Below are 23,524 nucleotides of genomic sequence, written 5' to 3'. Positions count from 1 at the left end.
TTCCTTGCCTTTTTGGTTTAACTTTTAAATGCAGCCTTCCGCTTTTTTGTGGTGAATACTTTGTCGTAATACGAAAATCACGTTAACGCTTTGCCACCTTACAATTTTGTTTGTTTTTATATTACGCTGTTTTATGATGCATACTCTGTCCTTTCGAAATATATCTCAATTAACATACTGCCGGAAAATATGTGACGCTCTCAAGGACTGTTTAGTGGCTTCTGAGTATAATATGTGCGTAGCGGACGGTTGTAGAGATAGTAATTCATTTCAAAATGATGGAGCACAGCAATCAGTCTCCCTTTTCTTTCAGGTTTCATTAAAGCAAATCTAGATTTCGGCTAGTGCTTAACCATGATCAACGAACTATCTCATAGTTTCAATACTTGTCCTGGTACATCAGTCCCTCGTTATTCGGGCTTCTGTCACAGTTCATTGTCGAACTAGCTACTAACAAAAATATTGTACCGTTACCGATGACACAAATGACTACCAGTTGAAGTTCACTGGCACCGTAGACTGCAGTGACGGACCATAGGCTAGACAACCTTCTGGGTTCTACATCTACATCTACATCTACATTTATACTCCGCAAGCCAACCAACGGTGTGTGGCGGAGGGCACAATACGTGTCACTGTCATTATCTCCCTTTTCTGTTCCAGTCGCGTATGGTTCGCGGGAAGAACGACTGCTGGAAAGCCTCCGTGCGCGCTCGAATCTCTCTAATTTTACATTCGTGATCTCGTCTGGAGGTATAAGTAGGGGGAAGCAATATATTCGATACCTCATCCAGAAACGCACCCTCTCGAAACATGGACAGCAAGCTACACCGCGATGCAGAGCGCCTCTCTTGCAGAGTCTGCCACTTGAGTTTGCTAAACATCTCCTTAACGCTAGCACGCTTAGCAAATAACACTGTGACGAAACGCGCCGCTCTTCTTTGGATCTTCTCTATCTCCTCCGTCAACCCGACCTGGTACGGATCCCATACTGATGAGCAATACTCAAGTATAGGTCGAACGAGTGTTTTGTAAGCCACCTCCTTTGTTGATGGACTACATTTTCTAAGGACTCTCCCAATGAATCTCAACCAGGTACCTGCCTTACCAACAATTACTTTTATATGATCATTCCACTTCAAATCGTTCCGCACGCATACTCCCAGACATTTTACATAAGTAACTGCTACCAGTATTTGTTCCGCTATCATATAATCATACAATAAAGGATCCCTCTTTCTATGTATTCGCAATACATTACATTTGTCTATGTTAAAGGTCAGCTGCCACTCCTTGCACCAAGTGCCTATCCGCTGCAGATCTTCCTGCATTTGGCTGCAACTTTCTAATGCTGCAACTTCTCTGTATACTACAGCATCATCCGCGAAAAGCCGCATGGAACTTCCGACACTATCTACTAGGTCATTTATATATATTTGTTATGGCGGGCGGGAGGGAGACAGTAATGATGATGATGGTTGGTTTGTGAAGCGCTCAACTGCGCGGTCATCAGCGCCCGTACAGAATCCCAATTTTGATACAGTCCAATACTTACTCAATCCAATATAGCCACTGTCAAGAATGATGACGTTGAAACTATGTGGAACAACCAGTCCCCGAGTAAAGAATATCCCCAACCCGGGACCCTGTGATTCAGAGGCAGCAATGCTAGCCACTAGACCACGAGAGGCAGACAGTGTTAGCAAGCTTGTAAATCCCAGCAACCCACGTTTGTCGCCTTGGTGCACTGCTGCTGCCTGCTGAATCCATTGTTGCCACATACTTTCACGGGACTGGAAGTAGACCCAGGTCATAGCAATCTATAAATAGCGTAGAAAATCGGATGCATATAATTACCGACCAATTTCACTGACATCGATTTGTTGTAGAATCATGGAACATATTTTGTGTTCAGACGTAATGACTTTTCTAGACATCTGTGCCGCTAAAGCGGAGTTATTGAACGCAGTTTTCCGAAATTCCTTCACCAGGGAAGACGAATGGAATATTCCAGAATTTGAAACACGAACAACTAAAAAATGGTTCAAATGGCTCTGAGCACTATGGGACTCAACTTCTAAGGTCATCAGTCCCCTAGAACTTAGAACTACATAAATCTAACTAACCTAAGGACATCACACACATCCATGCCCGAGGCAGGATTCGAACCTGCGACCGTAGCGGTCTCGCGGTTCCAGACTGCAGCGCCTAGAACCGTACGGCCACTTCGGCCGGCCACGAACAACTGCTAGCATGTTTCTTAGAAGTAGATAGGGGTTGCGAAGCAACTCAAATCGCTTTATACGGGCAAGTCTTCAGGTCCAGATTGTATACCGATTAGGTTCCTTTCAGATTACGCTGATACAATAGCTCCCTACTTAGCAATCATATACAACCGCTCGCCCACCGATAGATCTGTACCTACAGATTGGAAAATTGCGCAGGTCGCACCAGTGTTTAAGAAGGGTAGTAGGAGTAATCCATCGAACTACAGACCTATGTCATTTACGTCGGTTTGCAGTAGGGTTTTGGAGCATATACTGTATTCAAACACTATGAATCACCTCGAAGGGAACGATACGTAATCAGCATGGTTTCAGAAAACATCATTCTTGTGCAACTCCGTATTTCTAGATTTCCGGAAAGCTTTTGACACCGTTCCTCACAAGCGATTTCTAATCTAGCTGAGGGCCCATGGGGTATCGTCTCAGTTGTGCGACTGGATTCGTGCTTTCCTGTCAGGAAGGTCGCAGTTCGTAGTAATAGACGGCAAATCATAGAGTAAAACTGAAGTGATATAAGGTGTTCCCCAGGGAAGCGTCCTGGGACCTCTGCTGTTCCTGATCTATATAAATGACCTGGGTGACAATCTGAGCAGTTCTCTTAGGTTGTTCGCAGATGATGCTGTAATTTACCGTCTAGTAAGGTCATCCGAAGACCAGTATTAGTTGCAAAGCGATTTAGAAAAGATTGCTCTATGGTGCGGCAGGTGGCAGTTGACGCTAAATAACGAAAAGTGTGAGGTGATCCACATGAGTTCCAAAATAAATCCGTTGGAATTCAATTACTCGATAAATAGTACAATTCTCAAGGCTTCAATTCAACTAAGTACCTGGGTGTTAAAATTACGAACAACTTCAGTTGGAAAGACCACATAGATAATATTGTGGAGAAGGTGAGCCAAAGGTTGCGTTTCATTGGCAGGACACTTAGAAGATGCAACAAGTCCACTAAAGAGACAGCTTACACTACACTCGTTCGTCCTCTGTTAGAATATTGCTGCGCGGTGTGGGATCCTTACCGGGTGGGATTGACGGAGGACATCGATAGGTTGCAAAAAAGGGCAGCTCGTTTTGTATTATCACGTAATAGGGGAGAGAGTGTGGCAGATATGATACGCGAGTTGGGATAGTAGTCATTAAAGCAAAAACGTTTTCCGTCGCGGCGAGATCTATTTACGAAATTCCAGTCACCAATTTTCTCTTCCGAATGCGAAAATATTTTGTTGAGCCCAACCTACACAGACAGGAATGATCATCAAAATAAAATAATAGAAATCAGAGCTCGAACAGAAAGGTTTAGGTGTTCGTTTTTCCCGCGCGCTGTTCGGGAGTGGAATGGTAGAGGGATAGTATGATAGTGGTTCGATGAACCCTCTGCCAAGCACTTAAATGTGAATTGCAGAGTAATCACGTAGATGTAGATGTTGATGCAGAAACCAGCACGGTTTTAGGAAGCAGCGGTCATGCGAGACACAGCTGGCCCTCTTTGTGCATGATGTACAACAAGCTCTGGATTCCGGCTGCCAGATTCATGCCATATTCCTCGACTTTCGAAAGGTGTTCGACTCAGTTTCGCACTGCCGCTTGCTCAAAAAAGTGCGCGCTTACGGTCTATCCGATGACATATGCGGCTGGATAAAAGTTTTCCAACGGACAGAGAGCAGCATGTCGTCCTCAATGGGGAGACTTCAACAGAAACAAGTGTAACATCAGGTGTGCCCCAGGCAGCGTAATCGGTCCGCTGCTTTTTATGATTTACATAAACAATCTGGTTGATAGTATTGACAGCGGCATTAGGCTGTTTGCTGATGATGCTGTAGTCTACAGGAAAGTAGTATCACACGAACGTTGTGAACAAATCAATCAAAATTTGCAGAAAATTAATGCGTGGTGTAATGACTGGCAGTTATCTCTCAATATTAGTAAGTGTAACCTACTGTGTATAACAAGGCGAAAATACTCATTAGTGTACAAAATAATTGCCCAGTCTTTGGAAGCGGTAACATCCGTCAAGTATCTGGGTGTGACTATCTGAAATGATCTCAAATGGAACGATCAGAGCCGGCCGGAGTGGCCGAGCGGTTCTAGGCGCTTCAGTTTGGAACCGCGAGACAGCTACGGTCGCAGGTTCGAATCCTGCCGCGGGCATGGATGTGTGTGTCGTCCTCAGCTTAGTTAGGTTTAAGTAGTTCTAGGGGACTGATGACCTCAGATGTTAAGTCCCGGCCGGCCGGTGTGGCCGTGCGGTTCTAGGCGCCTCAGTCTGGAACCGCGTGACCGCTACGGTCGCACGTTCGAATCCTACCTCGGTCATGGATGTGTGTGATGTCCTTAGGTTAATTAGGTTTAAGTAGTTCTAAGTTCTAGGGGACTGATGACCACAGATGTTAAGTCCCATAGTGCTCAGAGCCATTTGAACCATTTGTTAAGTCCCATAGTACTCAGAGCCATTTGAACAAATTTTGGAACGATCAGAGTACACAAGTAACGGGTAAGGAGAACTCTAGATTGCGGTTTATTGGTAGAATCCTGAAGCGATGCAGTCCTAAGGGAAATTGCTTACAATACTTTAGTTCGTCCAGTCTTACAGTATTGTTCGTCTGTATGGGACCTTTACCAGTTGGGTCTGATTCAAGAGATTGAGATGGTCCAAAGAAGAGCGACAAGATTTGTGCCTCGTACATTTACCCATCGCGAGAGAGTTACAAATCTCATAGAAAGTTTGAAGTGGAATACAGTTGCAGACAGACGACGCGCTAAACGAAGGGGCTGCTCAATAAATTCCAAAATCCGGTCTTCGCCAAGGATGTAGAGCATATATTATTACCTCCAACTTTCAAATCAGGCAATGATCACCATTCAAAGATAAGGGAAATTAGAGCTCATACTGAGGCGTTCAGACAGTCGTTTTTCCCTCGCGCTATCCACGAGCGGAACAGAGCGGGGAAAATATGACTTTGGCGCGAGTAGCGCCCTCCGCCACACACCGGTCGATGGCTAGCGGAGTATGTATGTAGATGTAGATGTAGCTAGAGACAGGGTTCCCGCGGCATCCAATATGCGGCCTTTGTAAGACTGCCGGGAATTTTAAATCAAACACTGGTCGTTTTTATAATCATTTCAAGTATATGACGCAGCTGAATTTTGGAGGAAAGTTTTCGAAGAAAAAAGTGTGTCTTATAGTTCGTAAAATATGGTATTAAAACAAAGCCTCTGGTAAATTACATTATCTGATCAACAGTATCCGGACACCTATTAGTGGATGTGAATACAGGGAGTGTCCACCCTTTGCGTTTATGGTTGCTTGCACTCCGCTGGGATTACTTTCAGTGAGGCATCTCAACGTCTGTGGAGCTAATTCTCCCACAAGAAGGTAGTGATGTTGGACACTGGCAGTTTGGAATGAAGTCGACATTCTAACCCGATCCAAACGTGTTCCATTGGGCTGAGGTCGGAGCTCTGGCCAGGACAGTTCATTTCAGGATTGTTGCTGATCACAAGCCATTGACTCACAGATGCTGCCTTGCGATACAGTCATCGTCTCTGACCTGCTCCTCAGTTGTATGCATCTACATCTACATGGACACTCTGCAAATCACATTAAACTGCATGGCAGAGGGTTCCTCGAACCACCTTCACAATGCTCTATTATTGTAATCTCGTATAACGCGCGGAAAGAACGATCACCTATATCTTTCCGTACGAGCTGTGATTTCCCTTATTTTATCATGGTGATACTTTCTCCCTATGTAGGTCGGTGTCAACAAAATATTTTCACATTCGAAGGAGAAAGTTGGTGATTGTAATTTCATGAGGAGATTCCGTCGCAACGAAAACGCCTTTGTTTTAATGATGTCGAGCCCAAACCCTGTATAATTTCAGTGACACTCTCCCATATTTCGCGATAATGCAAAACGTGCTGCCCTTCTTTGAACTTTTTCGATGTACTCCGTCAATCCTATCTGGTAAGGATCCCACACCGAGCATCAGTATTATGAAAGAGGACGGACAAGCGTACTGTTGGCAGTCTCTTAGTAGATGTGGTATATTTTCCAAGCGTCCTGCCAATAAAACGCAGTCTTTGGTTAGCCTTACCCACAACATTTTCTGTGTGTTCCTTCCAGTTTAACATGTTCGTAATTGTAATTCCTAGGTATTAAGTTGAATTACGGCGTTGATTTGACTGATTTATAGTGTAACGTTCGTAATTGTAATTCCTAGGTATTTAGTTGCATTACGGGCCTTAGCTTTGACTGATTTATAATGTAACCGAACTTCAATTGATTCCTTTTAGCACTTACGTGAATGACCTCACACTTTTCGTTTTTTAGGATCAACTGCCAATTTTCGCACCATTCAGATATCTTTTCGAAATCGTTTTGCAATTTGTTGACTTTATTAGTCGATAAACGACAGCGTCATCTGCAAACAACCTAAGACGGCTGCTCAGATAGGGAACAGCAAAGGGCCTGTAACACTACCTTGGGGAACGTTAGAAATCACTTCTGTTTTACTCGACGACTACGAACTGTGACCTCTCTGACAGGATATCACGAATCCAGTCACATAACTGAGACGATATTCCATAAGCATGCAATTTCACTACGAGCCGCTTGTGTGGTACAGTGTCAAAAGCCTTCCGGAAATCCAGAAATACGGAATCGATCTGAAATCCCTTATCAATAGCACCCAGCACTTCATGCGAATAAAGAGCTAGTTCTGTTTCACAAGAATGATGTTTTCTAAACCCATGTTGACAGTGTGTCAATAGTCCGTTTTCTTCGAGGTAATTCGTAACTTTCTCACACAATATATGTTCCAGATTCCTGCCGCATATCGACGTCAACGATATGGGCCTGTAATTAAGTGGATTACTTCTACTACCATTCTTGAATGTTGGTGTGACCTGTGCAAGTTTCCAGTCTTTGTGTAGGGATCTTTCGTCGAGCGAACGGTTGTTTATGATTGTTAAGTATGGAGCTAATGCATCTGCATACTCTTAAAGGAACCTAACTGGTATACAGTCTGGACCAGAAGACTTGCTTTTATCAAGTGATTTAAGATGCTTCACTACTCCGAGGATATTCACTTCTGAGTTACTCATGCTGGCAGCTGTTCTTGATTCAAATTCTGGAATATTTACTTCGTCTTCTTTTATGAAGGCATTTCTGAAGGCTGTGTTTAGTACCTCTGCTGGCAGCTCTGTCTTCGATAGTATCTCCATTGCTATCGCGCAAAGAGGGCATTGTTTGGTTCGTTGTTTCTGCAACAGTATTCTGACCCGTTTTGTGTACCAAGGAGGATCAGCTCCGTCGTTTGTTAATTTTTTTGGTATAAATCTCTCAATTGCTGCCGATACTGTCTTTGAATTCAAGCCACATCTGGTCTACACTTATATTATTAATTTGGAATGAGTGGAGATTGTCTCTCAGGAAGGCGTCAAGTGAATTCTTATCTGCTTTTTTGAATAGGTATATTTTTAGCTTATTTTTGGAGGATCTGGGGATTCCAATATTCAATCTCGCTACGACAACCCTGTGTTCACTAATCCCTGTATCCGTTTTGATGCTTGTTGTCAACTCAGGATTATTTGTTGCTAAGAGGTCAAGTATGTTTTCACAATCGTTTACTATTCGCATGGCCTCATGTAACTGCTCGAAATAATTTTCAGAGAATACATTTAGCACAATTTCGGATAATGTTTTATGCGTACCTCCGGAATGAAACATGTATTTTCGCCAACATATCAAGGGTAAATTTAAGTCACCACCAACTATAATCGTATGATTCGGGTACGTGTCTGAAATGAAACTCGAGTTTTCTTTGAACCTTTCAGCAACTGTACCAATTGGATTGGGAGGTTGGTAAAAGGATCCAATTATTATTTTATTCCGTGTGACTAGGGCCTCCCGTCGGGTAGACCGTTCGCCGGGAGCAAGTCTTTCGATTGGACACCACTTCGGCGATTTGCGCGCCGATGGGGATGAAATGATGTTGTTTAGGACAACACCACACCCAGTCCCTGACCAGAGAAAATCTCCGACCCAGCCGGCAATCGAACCCGGGCCTTTACGACTGACATTCTGTCACGCTGACCACTCAGCTACCGGGGGTGGATGTCACTTGGCATTACTTAGCATTGACTACAGAAATACCTGGCTTATGAGGGACAAGTTGACCGTCGTATCCTATTCTTTTTAACTCGGTATCATTGTGACAGTTTGGTTACTGGTAGCACATTGAAACTTAATGAGAGACGCCTTGTGCTGATTTCACGTGCTTTTTAACAACTCCATTCTGCAATGCTCCATGGTCCCGTTCTATCAGTACATGAAGTTTGCCTGGCTGGTATTGGTTTAATTGTGGTTCCTCCTTCACATTTCCGCTTAATACGAGGTCGGTTCAAAAAATTCGTTATTTCGCGCCAATGGTGTGTTGGACCGAAATGCGGTTGGCCTCCCTGCACACGCCTGTGTTTAATGTGTAACCGCCAGAAGTTTCATTGTTGTATGTCTGTTAGTTATTGTCCAGTGCTGTATTGAGTAGAACGTTCACGTTATGTCGCACAGTTTGTGAATTTCGAGATAGCTGAGATGATCCTTAAGAGAATCGTAACTGGTGATGAGGCGTGAGTTTACGGTTATGATATTCAGACCAAATTTCAGTCTACACAATGTGTCTGGAAAGGTTCTCCACTATCAAAAGGACCTCGTCATGTCAGGTCAAATATATGAGCCAAGCTGATAGTTTTCTTCGACTTTGAAGAATTATGTTGTTGTTGTTATTGTTGCGGTCTTCAGTCCTGAGACTGGTTTGATGCAGCTATCCATGCTACTCTATCCCGCGCAAGCTTCTTCATCTCCCAATACCTACTGCAACCTACATCCTTCTGAATCTCTTTAGTGTATTCATTTCTTGGTCTCACTCTACGATTTTTACCTTTGTTCATCATGAATTCGGGCCACAGGGACAAACTGTTACAAAATTAATCAAAAACATTCTCGATGGGAGTCGATGTTAACTTCTGACCGGTTTCGGATATTTAATTACAGGCCATCATCAGAGTTTGCACTGTTATAACAAAAGTAAAAGTGAAACTTCCTGGCAGATTAAAACTGTGTGTCGGACCGAGACTCGAACTCGGGTCTAGTGCTAGTTCTGAAAGTTTCGCAGGAGAGCTTCTGCAAAGTTTGGAAGGTAGGAGACGAGATACTGGCAGAAGTACGAGATGCATTCAAGTTCTAAGGCCTCCGATTTTTTTTCTAATTAACTAATCACCCTAAATCGATGAAACTGGCGTTACTTCTCGACGTAATCGCCCTGCAGACGTACACATTTTTCACAACGCTGACGCCATGATTCCATGGCAGCGGCGAAGGCTTCTTTAGGAGTCTGTCTTGACCACTGGAAAATCGCTGAGGCAATAGCAGCACGGCTGGTGAATGTGCGGCCACGGAGAGTGTCTTTCATTGTTGGAAAAAGCCAAAAGTCACTAGGAGCCAGGTCAGGTGAGCAGGGATCATGAGGAATCACTTCAAAGTTGTTATCGCGAAGAAACTGTTGTGTAGCGTTAGCTCGATGTGCGGGTGCGTTGTCTTGATGAAACAGCACATGCGCAGCCCTTCCCGGACGTTTTTGTTGCAGTGCAGGAAGGAATTTGTTCTTCAAAACATTTTCGTAGGATGCACCTGTTACCGTAGTGCCCTTTGGAACGCAATGGGTAAGGATTACGCCCTCGCTGTCCCAGAACGTGGACACCATCATTTTGTCAGCACTGGCGGTTACCCGAAATTTTTTTGGTGGCGTTGAATCTGTGTGCTTCCATTGAGCTGACTGGCGCTTTGTTTCTGGATTGAAAAATGGCATCCACGTCTCATCCATTGTCACAACCGACGAAAAGAAAGTCCCATTCGTGCTGTCGTTGCGCGTCAACATTGCTTGACAACATGCCACACGGGCAGCCGTGTGGTCGTCCGTCAACAGTCGTGGCATCCACCTGGATGACACTTTTCGCATTTTCAGGTCGTCATGCAGGATTGTGTACACAGAACCCAGAGAAATGCCAACTCTGGAGGCGATCTGTTCAACAGTCATTCGGCGATCCCCCAAAACAATTCTCTCCACTTTCTCGATCATGTTGTCAGACCGGCTTGTGCGAGCCTGAGGTTGTTTCGGTTTGTTGTCACACGATGTTCTGCCTTCATTAAACTGTCGCACCCACGAACGCACTTTAGACACATCCATAACTCCATCACCACATGTCTCCTTCAACTGTCGATGAATTTCAATTGGTTTCACACCACGCACATTCAGAAAGCGAATGATTGCACGCTGTTCAAGTAAGGAAAACGTCGCCATTTTAAGTATTTAAAACAGTTCTCATTCCCGCCGCTGGCGGTAAAATTCCATCTGCCGTACGGTGCTGCCATCTCTGGGACGTATTGACAATGAACGCGACCTCATTTTAAAACAATGCACATGTTTCTGTCTCTTTCCAGTCTGGAGAAACAAAATCGGAGGCCTTACAACTTGAATGCACCTCGTAAAGCTGTGAGGACGGGCCGTGAGTCGTGCTTGGGTAGCTCAGTTGGTAGAGCACTTGCCAGTGAAAGGTAAAGGTCCTGAGTTCGAGTCTCGGTCCGGCACACAGTTTTAATCTGCCAGGAAGTTTCATATCAGCGCACACTCCGCTGCAGAGTGAAAATCTCATTCTGAAAAGTAGAAGTGCTATATTACATAGAGGAGCCAATGATGTAAAAGTATACTCTAAACCGATGCATGGCGACTGCAACTGATCCGCTGTGGATGCCTCAGTCACTGCAACTGGTGCTGATGCTTAAGCAGCCACGAAGTACGGGGTGTTCAAAAAGTCTCTCCGCAGTGCCGTATGATTGTTAGCCGCGCGTGCCGTATGCCACAGTGAATATAACGAAATGAAACTTAATGAAATACAAGTTATTAATTTATTGAATATTCATTTTTACTTACAAATTTTCACATTAAATGTTGCTGAATACACAATTCAATTCGCCTAAGCATGTTTTCAAACACAAGCTAATACATTTCTTCTGTACCAGAAGCAGTGAAAGTGGATATTGCAATTTGCAATTCATCGATGGATTTTGGACGGTTTTTATAGACAGTTGCTGTCGCTGCACCCCAGGCGATCGCGGAGGCCAAAGTACCTGTGAAATTATGCGATCACCAGAAACATCAGCAAGCAGTGACACTTAAACGCGAGCTGTATGCGCGGTTGCACCACCTTGTTGAAAATAACCGTTCAGTATTTCACTTAATACATGTTCTCCTATGAGTGGGTACAGAATATCACTGCAGTAGCGTTGTGCGTTTATTATTTCTTTGAAAAATATGATACCCACAATCCGACGTCTAGAAATTGCAATCCAAACTCCTATTTTGACAGAATGAAATGGTGTCTCATGAATACAGAGTGGATTTGTAGTACTCCACACACGAGAATTTTGCGAGTTCATCCACCCGGATAAATGAAACCACGCCTCATCAGTGAAAAACGTTTCATTAAGAATATCGCTGAATGAGATTTTCACGCTGCAGCGGAGTGTGCGCTGATATGAAACTTCCTGGCAGATTAAAACTGTGTGCCCGGCCGAGACTCGAACTCGGGACCTTTGCCTTTCGCGGGCAAGCGGTCTACCAACTGAGCTACCCAAGCACGACTCGCGTCCCGTCCTCACAGCTTTACTTCTGCCAGTACCTCGTCTCCTACATTCCAAACTTTTCCAGAAGCTCTCCTGTGAACCTTGCAGAACTAGCACTCCTGAAAGAAAGGATTCTGGAAACATCCCCCAGGCTGTTGCTAAGCCATGTCTCCACAAGAATATCCCTTCCATTTTGTTGAACGAAATTTTTCAACCATCGACAATAATGCAGTCTCTTGCCATCATCAGTACTTTTCAGTTCTTGCACGACTGTCACTTTGTATGGGAAAAGTTCTAATTTTTTCCTTAGAGCTGTATAGGCCGTTCTGACAACAATATCGATTTCCTGGGCAAGTTTTTCTTACTGACTTGTTCGGACTCATGGACATTTTTTCGGAAATATCGACTGGTTTATCATCAGACAAAACGCTAGGACGATCGCTTCTCGGTGCATCTGTCACTGAACCCGTACTTTGAAATTCTTTAATCAAATCTGGCACAGTTTCGCGATGTGGAAGTGTTGTCTCCGGGAAAACTGAATTAAGTGTTTGGGACGAACTGAAACTGTGTATTTACCGCCAGCTTTGAACAGTTGTTCGACTAAAAACACACGTTCTGCAACGGTTAGCATTATAACAGTGACGAAAACGAAACAAACGAACAAATGAACTAAACTTAAAACGTTCGCGTCAACACGTAATGCACACACCAACGATACTACTGACGCTAGCTAAGATAAACGAAACAGTGGAATGTTGGGGGAGTCCACTTGAAGGGAAGGAACCCAGGCAGGCACGCACGGCTAACAGTCATACGGCACTGCGGAGAGACTTTTTGAACACCCCGTCTATCGCGTAGAGAGAGGGCGCTCCAGAGCCAAAGGCATCGGCGTCAGCCAGTGGACAACGACTTACATATCGTTTTGAGTTTTCATTTTTAAGTTGTGGTCCGCAGTCCTGGGACTGGTTTGATGCAGCTCTCCATGCTACTGTATCCTGTGCAAGCTGCTTCATCTCCCAGTACCTACTGCAGCCTACATCCTTCTGAATCTGCTTAGTGTATTCATCTCTTGGTCTCCCTACGATTTTTACCCTCCACGCTGCCCTCCAGTACTAAATTGGTGATCCCTTGATGCCTCAGAACGTGTCCTACCAACCGATCCCTTCTTCTAGTCAAGTTGTGCCACAAACTCCTCTTCTCCCCAATTCTATTCAGTACCTCCTCATTAGTTATGTGATCTACCCATCTAATCTTCAGCATTCTTCTGTAGTACCACATTTCAAAAGCTTCTATTCTCTTCTTGTCCAAACTATTTATCGTCCGTGTTTCACTTCCATACATGGCCACACTCCATACAAATACTTTCAGAAACGAAATCCTGACACTTAAATCTGTACTCGATGTTAAATAATTCCTCTTCTTCAGAAACGCTTTCCTTGCCATTGCCAGTCTACATTTTATATCCTCTCTACTTCGACCATCATCAGTTATTTTGCTACCCAAATAGCAAAACTCCTTTACTACTTTAAGTGTCTCATTTCTTAATCTAATTCCCTCAGCATCACCCGACTTAATTACACTACATTCCATTATCCTCGTTTTGCTTTTGTTGATGTTCATCTTATATCCTCCTTTCAAGACACTGTCCATTCCGTTCAACTGCTCTTCCAAGTCTTTTGCTGTCTCTGACAGAGATACAATGTCATCGGCGAACTTCAAAGTTTTTATTTCTTCTCCTTGGACTCTAATACCTACCCCGAATTTTTCTTTTGTTTCCTTTACTGCTTACTCAATATACAGATTGAATAACATCGGGGAGAGGCTACAACCCTGTCTCACTCCCCCAACCCCTCGACTCTTATAACTGCCATCTGGTTTCTGTACAAATTGTAAATAGCCTTTCGCTCCCTGTATTTTACCCCTGCCACCTTTAGAATTTGAAACAGAGTATTCTAGTTAACATTGGTAAATGCTTTCTCTAAGTCTACAAATGTTAGAAATGTAGGTTTGCTTTTCCTTAATCTATTTTCTAAGATAAGTCGTAGGGTCAGTATTGCCTCACGTGTTCCAACATTTCTGCAGAATCCAAACTGATCTTGGCCGAGGTCGGCTTCTACCAGTTTTTCCATTCGTTTGTAAAGAATTCTCGTTAGTATTTTGCAGCTGTGACTTATTAAACTGATAGTTCGGTAATTTTCACATCTGTCAACACCTACTCTCTTTGGGATTGGAATTATTATATTCTTCTTGAAGTCTGGGGGTATTTCGTCTGTCTCATACATCTTGCTCACCTGGTGGTAGAGTTTTGGTAAGACTGGCTCTCCCAAGGCCGTCAGTAGTTCCAGTGGAATGTTGTCTACTCGCGGGGCCTTGTTTCGACTCATTTCTTTCAGTGCTCTGTCAAACTCTTCGCGCATTATAGTATCTCCGATTTCATCTTCATCTACATGCTCTTCCATTTCCATAATATTGTCCTCAAGTACATCGCCCTTGCATAGACCCTCTATATACTCCTTCCACCTTTCTGCTTTCCCTTCTTTGCTTAGAACTGGGTTTCCATCTGAGCTCTTTATATTCATACAAGTGGCTCTCTTTTCTCCAAAGGTCTCTTTAATTTTCCTGTAGGCAGTATCTCTCTTACCCCTAGTGAGATAAGCCTCTACATCCTTACATTTGTCCTCTAGCCATCCCTGCTTAGCGCTTTTGCACTTCCTGTCGATCTCATTTTTGAGACCTTTGTATTCCCTATACATTACACCAACCGAACAGCATCTACTCTCTCGCCCAACAGAACAACAACTGCCCTCGACATCCTCTCAACTACTACTGCTCCAGTAGAGTCGGCGGAATAATAATCTTTGGCACTGTGACTCAGTGTAGCCACCTTTCATAATCCACGTTACTGTTGATCGATAGTGCTACCGGGACGTGTTGCGACACCTGTGACGAGATGTGAGAAGGAAACGGCCTGAAATGTGGCGAGACAATTCACGGCCTTTGCACCACGATAACACGTGAGCAAATTCATCCCTGTTGGTGCGTGGCTGTTGCGCAAGAAACGAAATCACTGTGCTACCTCATTCTCCATACTCCCCGGACCTGGCCCCTGCGGACTTTTCTTTATTTACAAAGTTGAAAACCCCGCTGAAAGGACGAAGATTTGCAACGACAGACGAAATAAAAAAGAATTGGCGGACGGTGCTTCGCGCGATCCAGCAAGAGGCGTACCAAGACTGCTTCCTGAAGTGGAAACGGCGTTGGGAGCGATATATCAACTGTGGGTGACAGGATCTCCAAGGTCACCATGCACAGTAAGTGGCAGATAAGCGCGGTTCCAGACTGTAGCGCCTAGAACCGCTCGACCACTTCGACCGGCTCAAAGAACAATTGATGCACTATCGCAATTAGTCTGGTAGGGACAAAGGATCGAGTGACATTATACTGAGTGCACTATCCGAAAATTACCTCGAGCAATTAAACAGAGAACCGACTCGTGCAGATAACATCTTGGACCTACTGATAACAAACAGACCCGAACTTTTCGACTCTGTAAGCGCAGAACAGGGAATCAGTGATAATAAGGCCGTTGCAGCATCCCTGAATATGGAAGTAAATAGGAATATAAGAAAAAGGGAGGAAGGTTTATCTGTTTAGCAGGAGTAATAGAAGGCAGATTTCAGACTACCTAACAGATCAAAACGAAAATTTCTGTTCCGACACTGACAATGTTGAGTGTTTATGGAAAAAGTTCAAGGCAATCGTAAAATGCGTTTTAGACAGGTACGTGCCGAGTAAAACTGTGATGGACGGGAAAAACCCACCGTGGTTCAACAACACAGTTAGGAAACTACTGCGAAAGCAAAGAGAGCTTCACTGCAAGTTTAAACGCAGCCAAAACCTCTCAGACAAACTAGCTAAACGATGTCAAACTTAGCGTGAAGCGTTCAGTGAATTGGAAAGTACAATTCTATGTACCGACTTGACAGAAAATCCTAGGAAGTTCTGGTCTTACATTAAATCAGTAAGTGGCTCGAAACAGCATATCCAGACACTCCGGGATGATGATGGCATTGAAACAGAGGATGACACGCTTAAAGCTGAAATACTAAACACCTTTTTCCAAAGCTGTTTCACAGAGGAAGACCGCACTGCAGTTCTTTCTCTAAATCCTCGCACAAACGAAAAAATGACTGACATCGAAATAAGTGTACAAGGAATAGAAAAGCAACTGGAATCACTCAGCAGAGGAAAATCCACTGGACCTGACGGGATACCAATTCGATTCTACGCAGAGTACGCGAAAGAACTTGCCCCCCTTCTAACAGCCGTGTACCGCAAGTCTCTAGAGGAACGGAGGGTTCCAAATGATTGAAAAAGAGCACAGGTAGTCCCAGTCTTCAAGAAGGGTCGTCGAGCAGATGCGCAAAACTATAGACCTATATCTCTGACGTCGATCTGTTGTAGAATTTTAGAACACGTTTTTTGCTCGCGTATCATGTCGTTTCTAGAAACCCAGAATCTACTAAGTAGGAATCATCATGGATTCCGGAAACAGCGATCTTGTGAGACCCAACTCGCTTTATTTGTTCATGAGACCCAGAAAATATTAGATACAGGCTCCCAGGTAGATGCTATTTTCCTTGACTTCCGGAAGGCGTTCGATACAGTTCCGCACTGTCGCCTGATAAAAAAAGTAAGAGCCTACGGAATATGAGACCAGCTGTGTGGCTGGATTGAAGAATTTTTAGCAAACAGAACACAGCATGTTGTTCTCAATGGAGAGAGGTCTACAGACGTTAAAGTAACCTCTGGCGTGCCACAGGGGAGTGATATGGGACCATTGCTTTTCACAATATATATAAATGACCTAGTAGATAGTGTCGGAAGTTTCATGCGGCTTTTCGCGGATGATGCTGTAGTATACAGAGAAGTTGCAGCATTAGAAAATTGCAGCCAAATGCAGGAAGATCTGCAGCGGATAGGCACTTGGTGCAGGGAGTGGCAACTGACCCTTAACATAGACAAATGTAATGTAATGCTAATACATAGAAAGAAGGATTCTTTATTGTATGATTATGTGATAGCGGAACAAACACTGGTAGCAGTTACTTCTGTAAAATATCTGGGAGTATGCGTGCGGAACGATTTGAAGTGGAATGATCATATAAAAGTAATTGTTGGTAAGGCGGGTGCCAGGTTGAGATGCATTGGGAGAGTCCTTAGAAAATGTAGTCCATCAACAAAGGAGGTGGCTTACAAAACACTCGTTCGACCTTTACTTGAGTATTGCTCATCAGTGTGGGATCCGTACCAGGTCGGGTTGACGGAGGAGATAGAGAAGATCCAACGAAGAGCGGCGCGTTTTGTCACAGGGTAATTTGGTAAGCGCGATAGCGTTAAGGAGATGTTTAGCAAAGTCAAGTGGCAGACTCTGCAAGAGATGCGCTCTGCATCGCGGTGTAGCTTGCTGTCCAGGTTTCGAGAGTGTGTGTATCTGAATGAGGTATCGAATATATTGCTTCCCCCTACTTATACCTCCCGAGGAGATCACGAATGTAAAATTAGAGAGATTCGAGCGCGCACGGAGGCTTTCCGGCAGTCGTCCTTCCCGCGAACCATAAGCGACTGGAACAGAAAAGGGAGGTAATGACAGTGGCACGTAAAGTGCCCTCCGCCACACACCGTTGGGTGGCTTGCGGAGTATAAATGTAGATGTACATCATCAACAGTCGATTTGGGCAGCTTTAGAACGGCTGACATTTAGCTGATGGATTTCTTGCTCACTTAGCATCCAATGACAAGTCGACATTCAAAGTCACTGAGCTCTCCTAACCCACCCTTCCTCCTGCTACTGCATCTCTACTGATCCCCCCTACTCTAATGTCATCTAGCGGCCAATTCCGCATTAGGTATGGGTGCCCGATACAGATAGCGCATCCCTGTGCACTCACCTGGTGACGGGGATGGGCTTGCAGCAGTAGCGGCAGCACGGGAAACAGCAGCAGGGCCCCGTGACTGGCTGTATGGTGGCTGTGGACAGCCGCGCGGACAACTCCTCCTCGCCGCCCAGGTAGGCCACCAACAGCGAGAACATCTGGTACAGGCACACCACGAACATGCCCTGCGTCACCACCTGCACCAGGAAGTGCGCGCGGGGAACCAGCACTGCCAGGTACGTGATGGTGGCCGACACCTGCAACAGCACAACCGCCAGTGGGTCGTGGAACACGGACACTTGGAAGATACTGGATGTGGTTCTACACAAATTAACCTCTATTCAGATACACTGCGTGACAAAGAAGGTGAAGCATCCAGCAGGCACAGTCATACACTGGTACACCTGACTAATACCGTGTAGGGTCCCAGCGAGCACACTGAAGTGCTGCAACACGACGTGGCATGGACTCGACTAATGACTGAAGTAGTGCTGGAGGGAGTTGACACCATGAATCCTGCAGAGCTGCCCGTAACTCCCTAAAGTCGTCGGCACACAGACCGTGCATCCGAACGTTGAGCGTTGAGAGTGCCGAGTTTCTGACGTCGTAGCGTGGAATAGCAAGCTCGGGAGTCTTTCCGAAAGTGCAGAGCAATATCTGGCATGTCAGATATTCTGACAAGGGAACCTCCCCATCGCACCCCCCTCAGATTTAGTTATAAGTTGCACAGTAGATAGGCCTTGAAAAACTGAACACAGATCAATCGAGAAAACAGGAAGAAGTTGTGTGGAATTATGAAAAAAATAAGCAAAATATACAAACTGAGTAGTCCAAGTGTAAGATAAGCAACATCAAGGAGAATGTGAGCTCAGAAGCGCCGTGGTCCCGTGGTTAGCGTGAGCAGCTACGGCACAAGAGGTGCTTGGTTGAAATCTTCCCTCGAGTGAAAAGTTTTACTTTTTTATTTTCTGACAATTATTATCTCCTTGGCAGCTATACAGGACATAAGGATCAGGCATTGTACAATTTTAGTGTGGGAGTAGACGTCATTACCATTCCTCCAGGTTGTAAACCTCTTGTGCAAGCGTTAGATGTGTTTGGTTTTCGGCAAGTCAAATACTTTGTGAAAAGATTCTATGATTTTGCGAAGCTGCACAGGTACACAGAGCAGTATTGTTAACGTATTCGTGTGTCAATTATCAAAGTTCAGGCACTCACACATAATCAACTTCGCTCTCCAAAATTCCAGGACATGTTCAGATTTGCTTGGACACATGCAGGAGTTGACGGTCTACACACGGAAAAAATTGAAAACGTTAAAAACGTATGTTTTGACAGAGCACAAGGAAAACTGTGCGACTGTGAAACTGTTGTATTCATTTGTTGCAGTTTATGTGACAAACTCTTATGTTTTCATCACTTTTTTGGGAGTGATTATCACATCCACAAGAAAACCTAAATCGGGAAAGGTAGAAGAATCTTTTTACCCATTCCCCAAGTGTACAAGTTAGGTTGGTCGACAACATATTCCTGTCATGTGACGCACGTGTCGTCAATAGTGTCGGATAGAATATGAACTTGCGATTAAATGTTTTCGGTTCCCACTGGAGAGGCACGTCCTTTCGTCTACTAATCGCACGGTTTTGCGGTGCGGTCGCAAAACACAGACACTAAGCTTATTACAGTGAACAGAGACGTCAATGAACGAACGGACAGATCGTAACTTTGCGAAAATAAAGAAAGTAAACATTTCACTCGAGGGAAGATTTGAATCAAGGACCTGTCATTCCGCAGGTGCTCATGCTAATCACGGGACCACGGCGCTCCTGAGCTCACACACTCCCTGATGTTGTTTTATATTCCGCATGGACTACTCAGTTTGTATATTTTGTTTATTTTTTTCATAGTTCCACATGACTTCTTCCTGTTTTCTCGATTGACCTGTGTTCAGTTTTTCAAGGCCTGTCCACTATGCCAGCTCATAACTAAATCTGAGGGGGGTGCGATGGGGAGGTTCCCTTGTGAGCGTGCGTCTGAGCGTTCACCAATGAGATGGCACAACGGCACCTACGTCACACGCACGCCGTCTCCCTTCCGTACAGAGTCGTGTGGCGCCATATTGGCGTTCATTTGAAGCCTATATGTATATATGCCGTTTCTGAGCACCAGCAAATTGAGAATCATTGGAAAACCCGGTGTTAGTTGTGCGATTCGTTCCAATTAATTAATGAGAGACATCATATTCATGGCAAAAGAATTATTGTAACCTGTGTATTATGAGAGTAGGCTATTTGAAGGAAGCGACACACTGAAGATCCACCCAAAACGTATTGTTCTTCCTACAATTTGTTATTTTTTTTATCTACGATTAACGTCTTTAAATTGGATAAAACAATATTTTTAAGGTGTATAAGCCTGTTTTTGGTTTAGCGACGCCGGCACGGTAACTCAGAGTGTTCGGGCAGAGTGTTAGCTGCTCTCTGTAATAAATAAAAACTGAGTTAATGGATCAACGACGAACTGATACGGTTGTCTTGCGACGTCCGCCCCGAGCAGATACAACGAACGAAAACGATCAAAATGAGACTTTCAGTCGGCCGAGGTTGCCGAGCAGTTCTAGGCACTACAGTCTGGAACCGCGCGACCACTACGGTCGCAGGTTCGAATCCTGCTTCGGGCATGGATGTGTGTGATGTCCTTAGTTAGGTTTAAATAGTTCTAAGTTCTAGGGAACTGATGACCTCAGAAGTTCAGTCCCATAGTGCTCAGAGCCGTTTTGTTTCGAGATTTTCAGGGTGGGCGGTCGCTTATCTCTTTCATGGGGGACCTAAATCCCGCCTCGACTTCTGGACCTATTTACGAACAGCCCATGCAGCTCTCGAAAACACGCCACGTTACCGAACACTATTTGCTAACTGTCTTCGAGCGGTCTTTGTTAGACCTCCAATGAGTTGGGGGGTGCCTGGTTCAGAGGGCACCTACCCCTCCTCCCCCGGCGGTGTCTGAGTTTCAACCGCCTACGATCGATTCTACTTCTGACCTCCGCGGATGGGAGAGCGCGTCGCAGATTGCGCGGATTTTATTTCTTTTTCCTTTTCCTTTTCCTTTTCCTTTTCCTTTTTCTTTTCTTTTTCTTTACCCAGAATTTATATTTCTATTTCTCTTTCGCCGATGTGCTCACATAATTTCATGATAAGAGTGAATATTACAAAAACAGATGCAAATACAAATAAATAACAACGCCTTCCACTACTGTTGATTCCTATGTTTCCCACTTCCCTAAGCACCACAGGCTCGGTGGTGGTGAGGGGGACGCTGTGCCCAGGCCTCGTGTTTCGACCACTGCCCACTTTGCCCCCCGAGCCCCCACCTGTCCACCACAAAAAAAAAAAAAAAAAAAAAAGGCGTAATGAGTAGCGTCTCCGTCCATTAACGAGTATTGGTTAGGGCGGTGGTTCGCGTCGTAACACTCCCAAATATTTTTTCCTAACATTTGCGTTTTTATCTAGTTCTGATACTTTATTATTAGTTTAATATAAGTATATGCTATAATATTTGATGTTATGTAAATATAAGTTCACCTTTTTTTGAGGGGTGACTTTGTTCGATTGGCTTAATTACAGGACAGCTTGCACTACTTCTACAAAGATATATTGCTCCTTTTTCTTTTACGCTTCGTAATTGACATGTTGCAGAGATTATGCTACTGGGTAGGAACAGTGACCAAGTAAGACTGACCTTGGGGTTTTACTAAAATGCGTAAATGATGAAATAATGTTTATCTTATGCAGAGAAGGATTCCAAATTTGTGCCGCACTGTTTGTAATGGAACTTTCATAAGCCTGTCTCCTTATTGACTGGACATGGTACTTTCATTTTCGTTGACGATGGAGGAGATGTACATTTTAATAGAGCTAACGTGGAATTTTTACGCGCGCTCTTTGAGTAAAGAGTGTGACTTACGAACTAGAAACATCCCTCAACTGCCGCTGGAGTGCGTTGCGATCGCGTATACCACGTTGGGGCCCACGTACCGTATGCCCAAGTCGCATCGTTGCTGAGCGTTCAGCAGCACGTTGAACTTGGCACGCTCAACGTTAACGTTCGACAGCACGGTCCGTGTGCCGACGGCTTAAGAGTACTAGAGGGTGGAGATCTCTTCAGAACAGAATGCTGCAAGGCATCCTACATACGCCCAATAATTTTCATGTCTGGAGAATTTGGCGGCCAGCGGAAGTGAACTCTGAAGAGTGTTTCCAGAGCCATTTAGCAATTTTGGACGTTTGAGGCGTCGCATTGTCCTGCTGGAATTGTCCAAGTCCGTCGGAACGCACAATGGACATGAATGGATGCGTCTCACCTCTCAGAAGTCGTATCTAGACGTATCAAGGGTCCCACACCACTCCAACTACACACGCCCCACATCATTACAGAGACTCCACCAAGCTGAACAGTTCCCTGCTAACATGCATTGTCCATGGATTCATGAGGTTATCTCCATAGCCAAACATGTCCATCTGCTCAATACAATTTAAAACGAGACCCGTCCAACCAGGCAACATATTTCCAGTCATCAACAGTCCAATGTCTGTGTTGACAGGCCCACCGACATAGGAGTGTTGATGACCGGAAACATGCTGCCTGGCCGGACGAGTCTCGTTTCAAATTGTACCAAGCGGATGGACGTGTACAGGTATGGAGACAACCTCATGAATCCATGGACTCTGCGAGGTGTAAGACTTTGTGTCATGAAGTTATTAAGGGTACACGAGTGCGCCTTCGGCTCCGAAAGCCCATGTCGATGATACTTCGTTGAATGGTTTGCAAGCTGACACTTGTTGATGACCCAGCATTGAAGTCTGCAGCAATTTTCGAAAGGGTTGCATTTCTGTTACACTGAACGATCCTCATCAGTCGTTGTTGGTCCCATTCGTGCAGCCGGCCGGCGGGGCTGTGCAGTTCTAGGCGCTTCAGTCTGGAACCGTGTGTCTGCTACGGTCACATGTTCGAATCCTGCCTCGGGCATGGATGTGTGTGATGTCCTTAGGTTAGTTAGGTTTAAGCAGTTCAAAGTTCTAGGGGACTGATGACCATAGATGTTAAGTCCCATAGTGCTCAGAGACATTTGAGCCCATTCGTGCAGGATCTTTTTCTTGCCGCAGCAGTTTCAGAGATTTAATGTTTTAGCAGATTCCTTATATTCCTGAAAAGGTCGTATGGGAAAATCCCAACTTCATCGTTACCTCGGTGATACTGTGTCCCATCGCTTGTGCGACGAATATAACACCACACACAAAATCACTTAAATCTTGATAACCTACCATTGCAGAACAGTAACCGACCTAACAACTGCGCCAGACACTTGTTGTCTTACAGGATGTTCAACTCAAATCTCACTGATTTCAGGGACCCAGGAGAGAAAAACCACAGTATATGCGACAATGAAAAATGTACCACATTGTAGAGCCTCTCAACGAATTTATGTTTCCGCGTCAGAAGTGCCAAGTATCGTCGCCAGAGTGGAGCATGGTCGCATGAAGTGAAAATGGCGACTCCACAGCAGTGTGCACAAGCAGTAGTGTGGTTTGCAGGAACAAAATCGCCGATTACTGTGCAAAGAAATTAT

At 44.6% G+C, this 23,524-nt stretch overlaps 1 protein-coding gene across 1 annotated transcript in view; it reads right to left on the bottom strand.

Moving 5' to 3' along the window:
* LOC124716705 (organic solute transporter alpha-like protein) overlaps positions 1-23,524 on the bottom strand; it is a 158,505-nt gene that overhangs the window by 32,757 nt on the left and 102,224 nt on the right. The window contains exon 3 of the mRNA XM_047243247.1: positions 17,914-18,155. Within this exon, the coding sequence (XP_047099203.1) occupies positions 17,914-18,155 (242 nt within the window). The remainder of the gene's footprint in view (positions 1-17,913; positions 18,156-23,524) is intronic.

The sequence above is a fragment of the Schistocerca piceifrons genome, chromosome 9, assembly GCF_021461385.2.
Source record: "Schistocerca piceifrons isolate TAMUIC-IGC-003096 chromosome 9, iqSchPice1.1, whole genome shotgun sequence".
Lineage (NCBI taxonomy): Eukaryota > Metazoa > Arthropoda > Insecta > Orthoptera > Acrididae > Schistocerca > Schistocerca piceifrons.
Note: the sequence above shows the minus strand (reverse complement) of the source record. Positions and strands in the feature narration are given on the sequence as shown.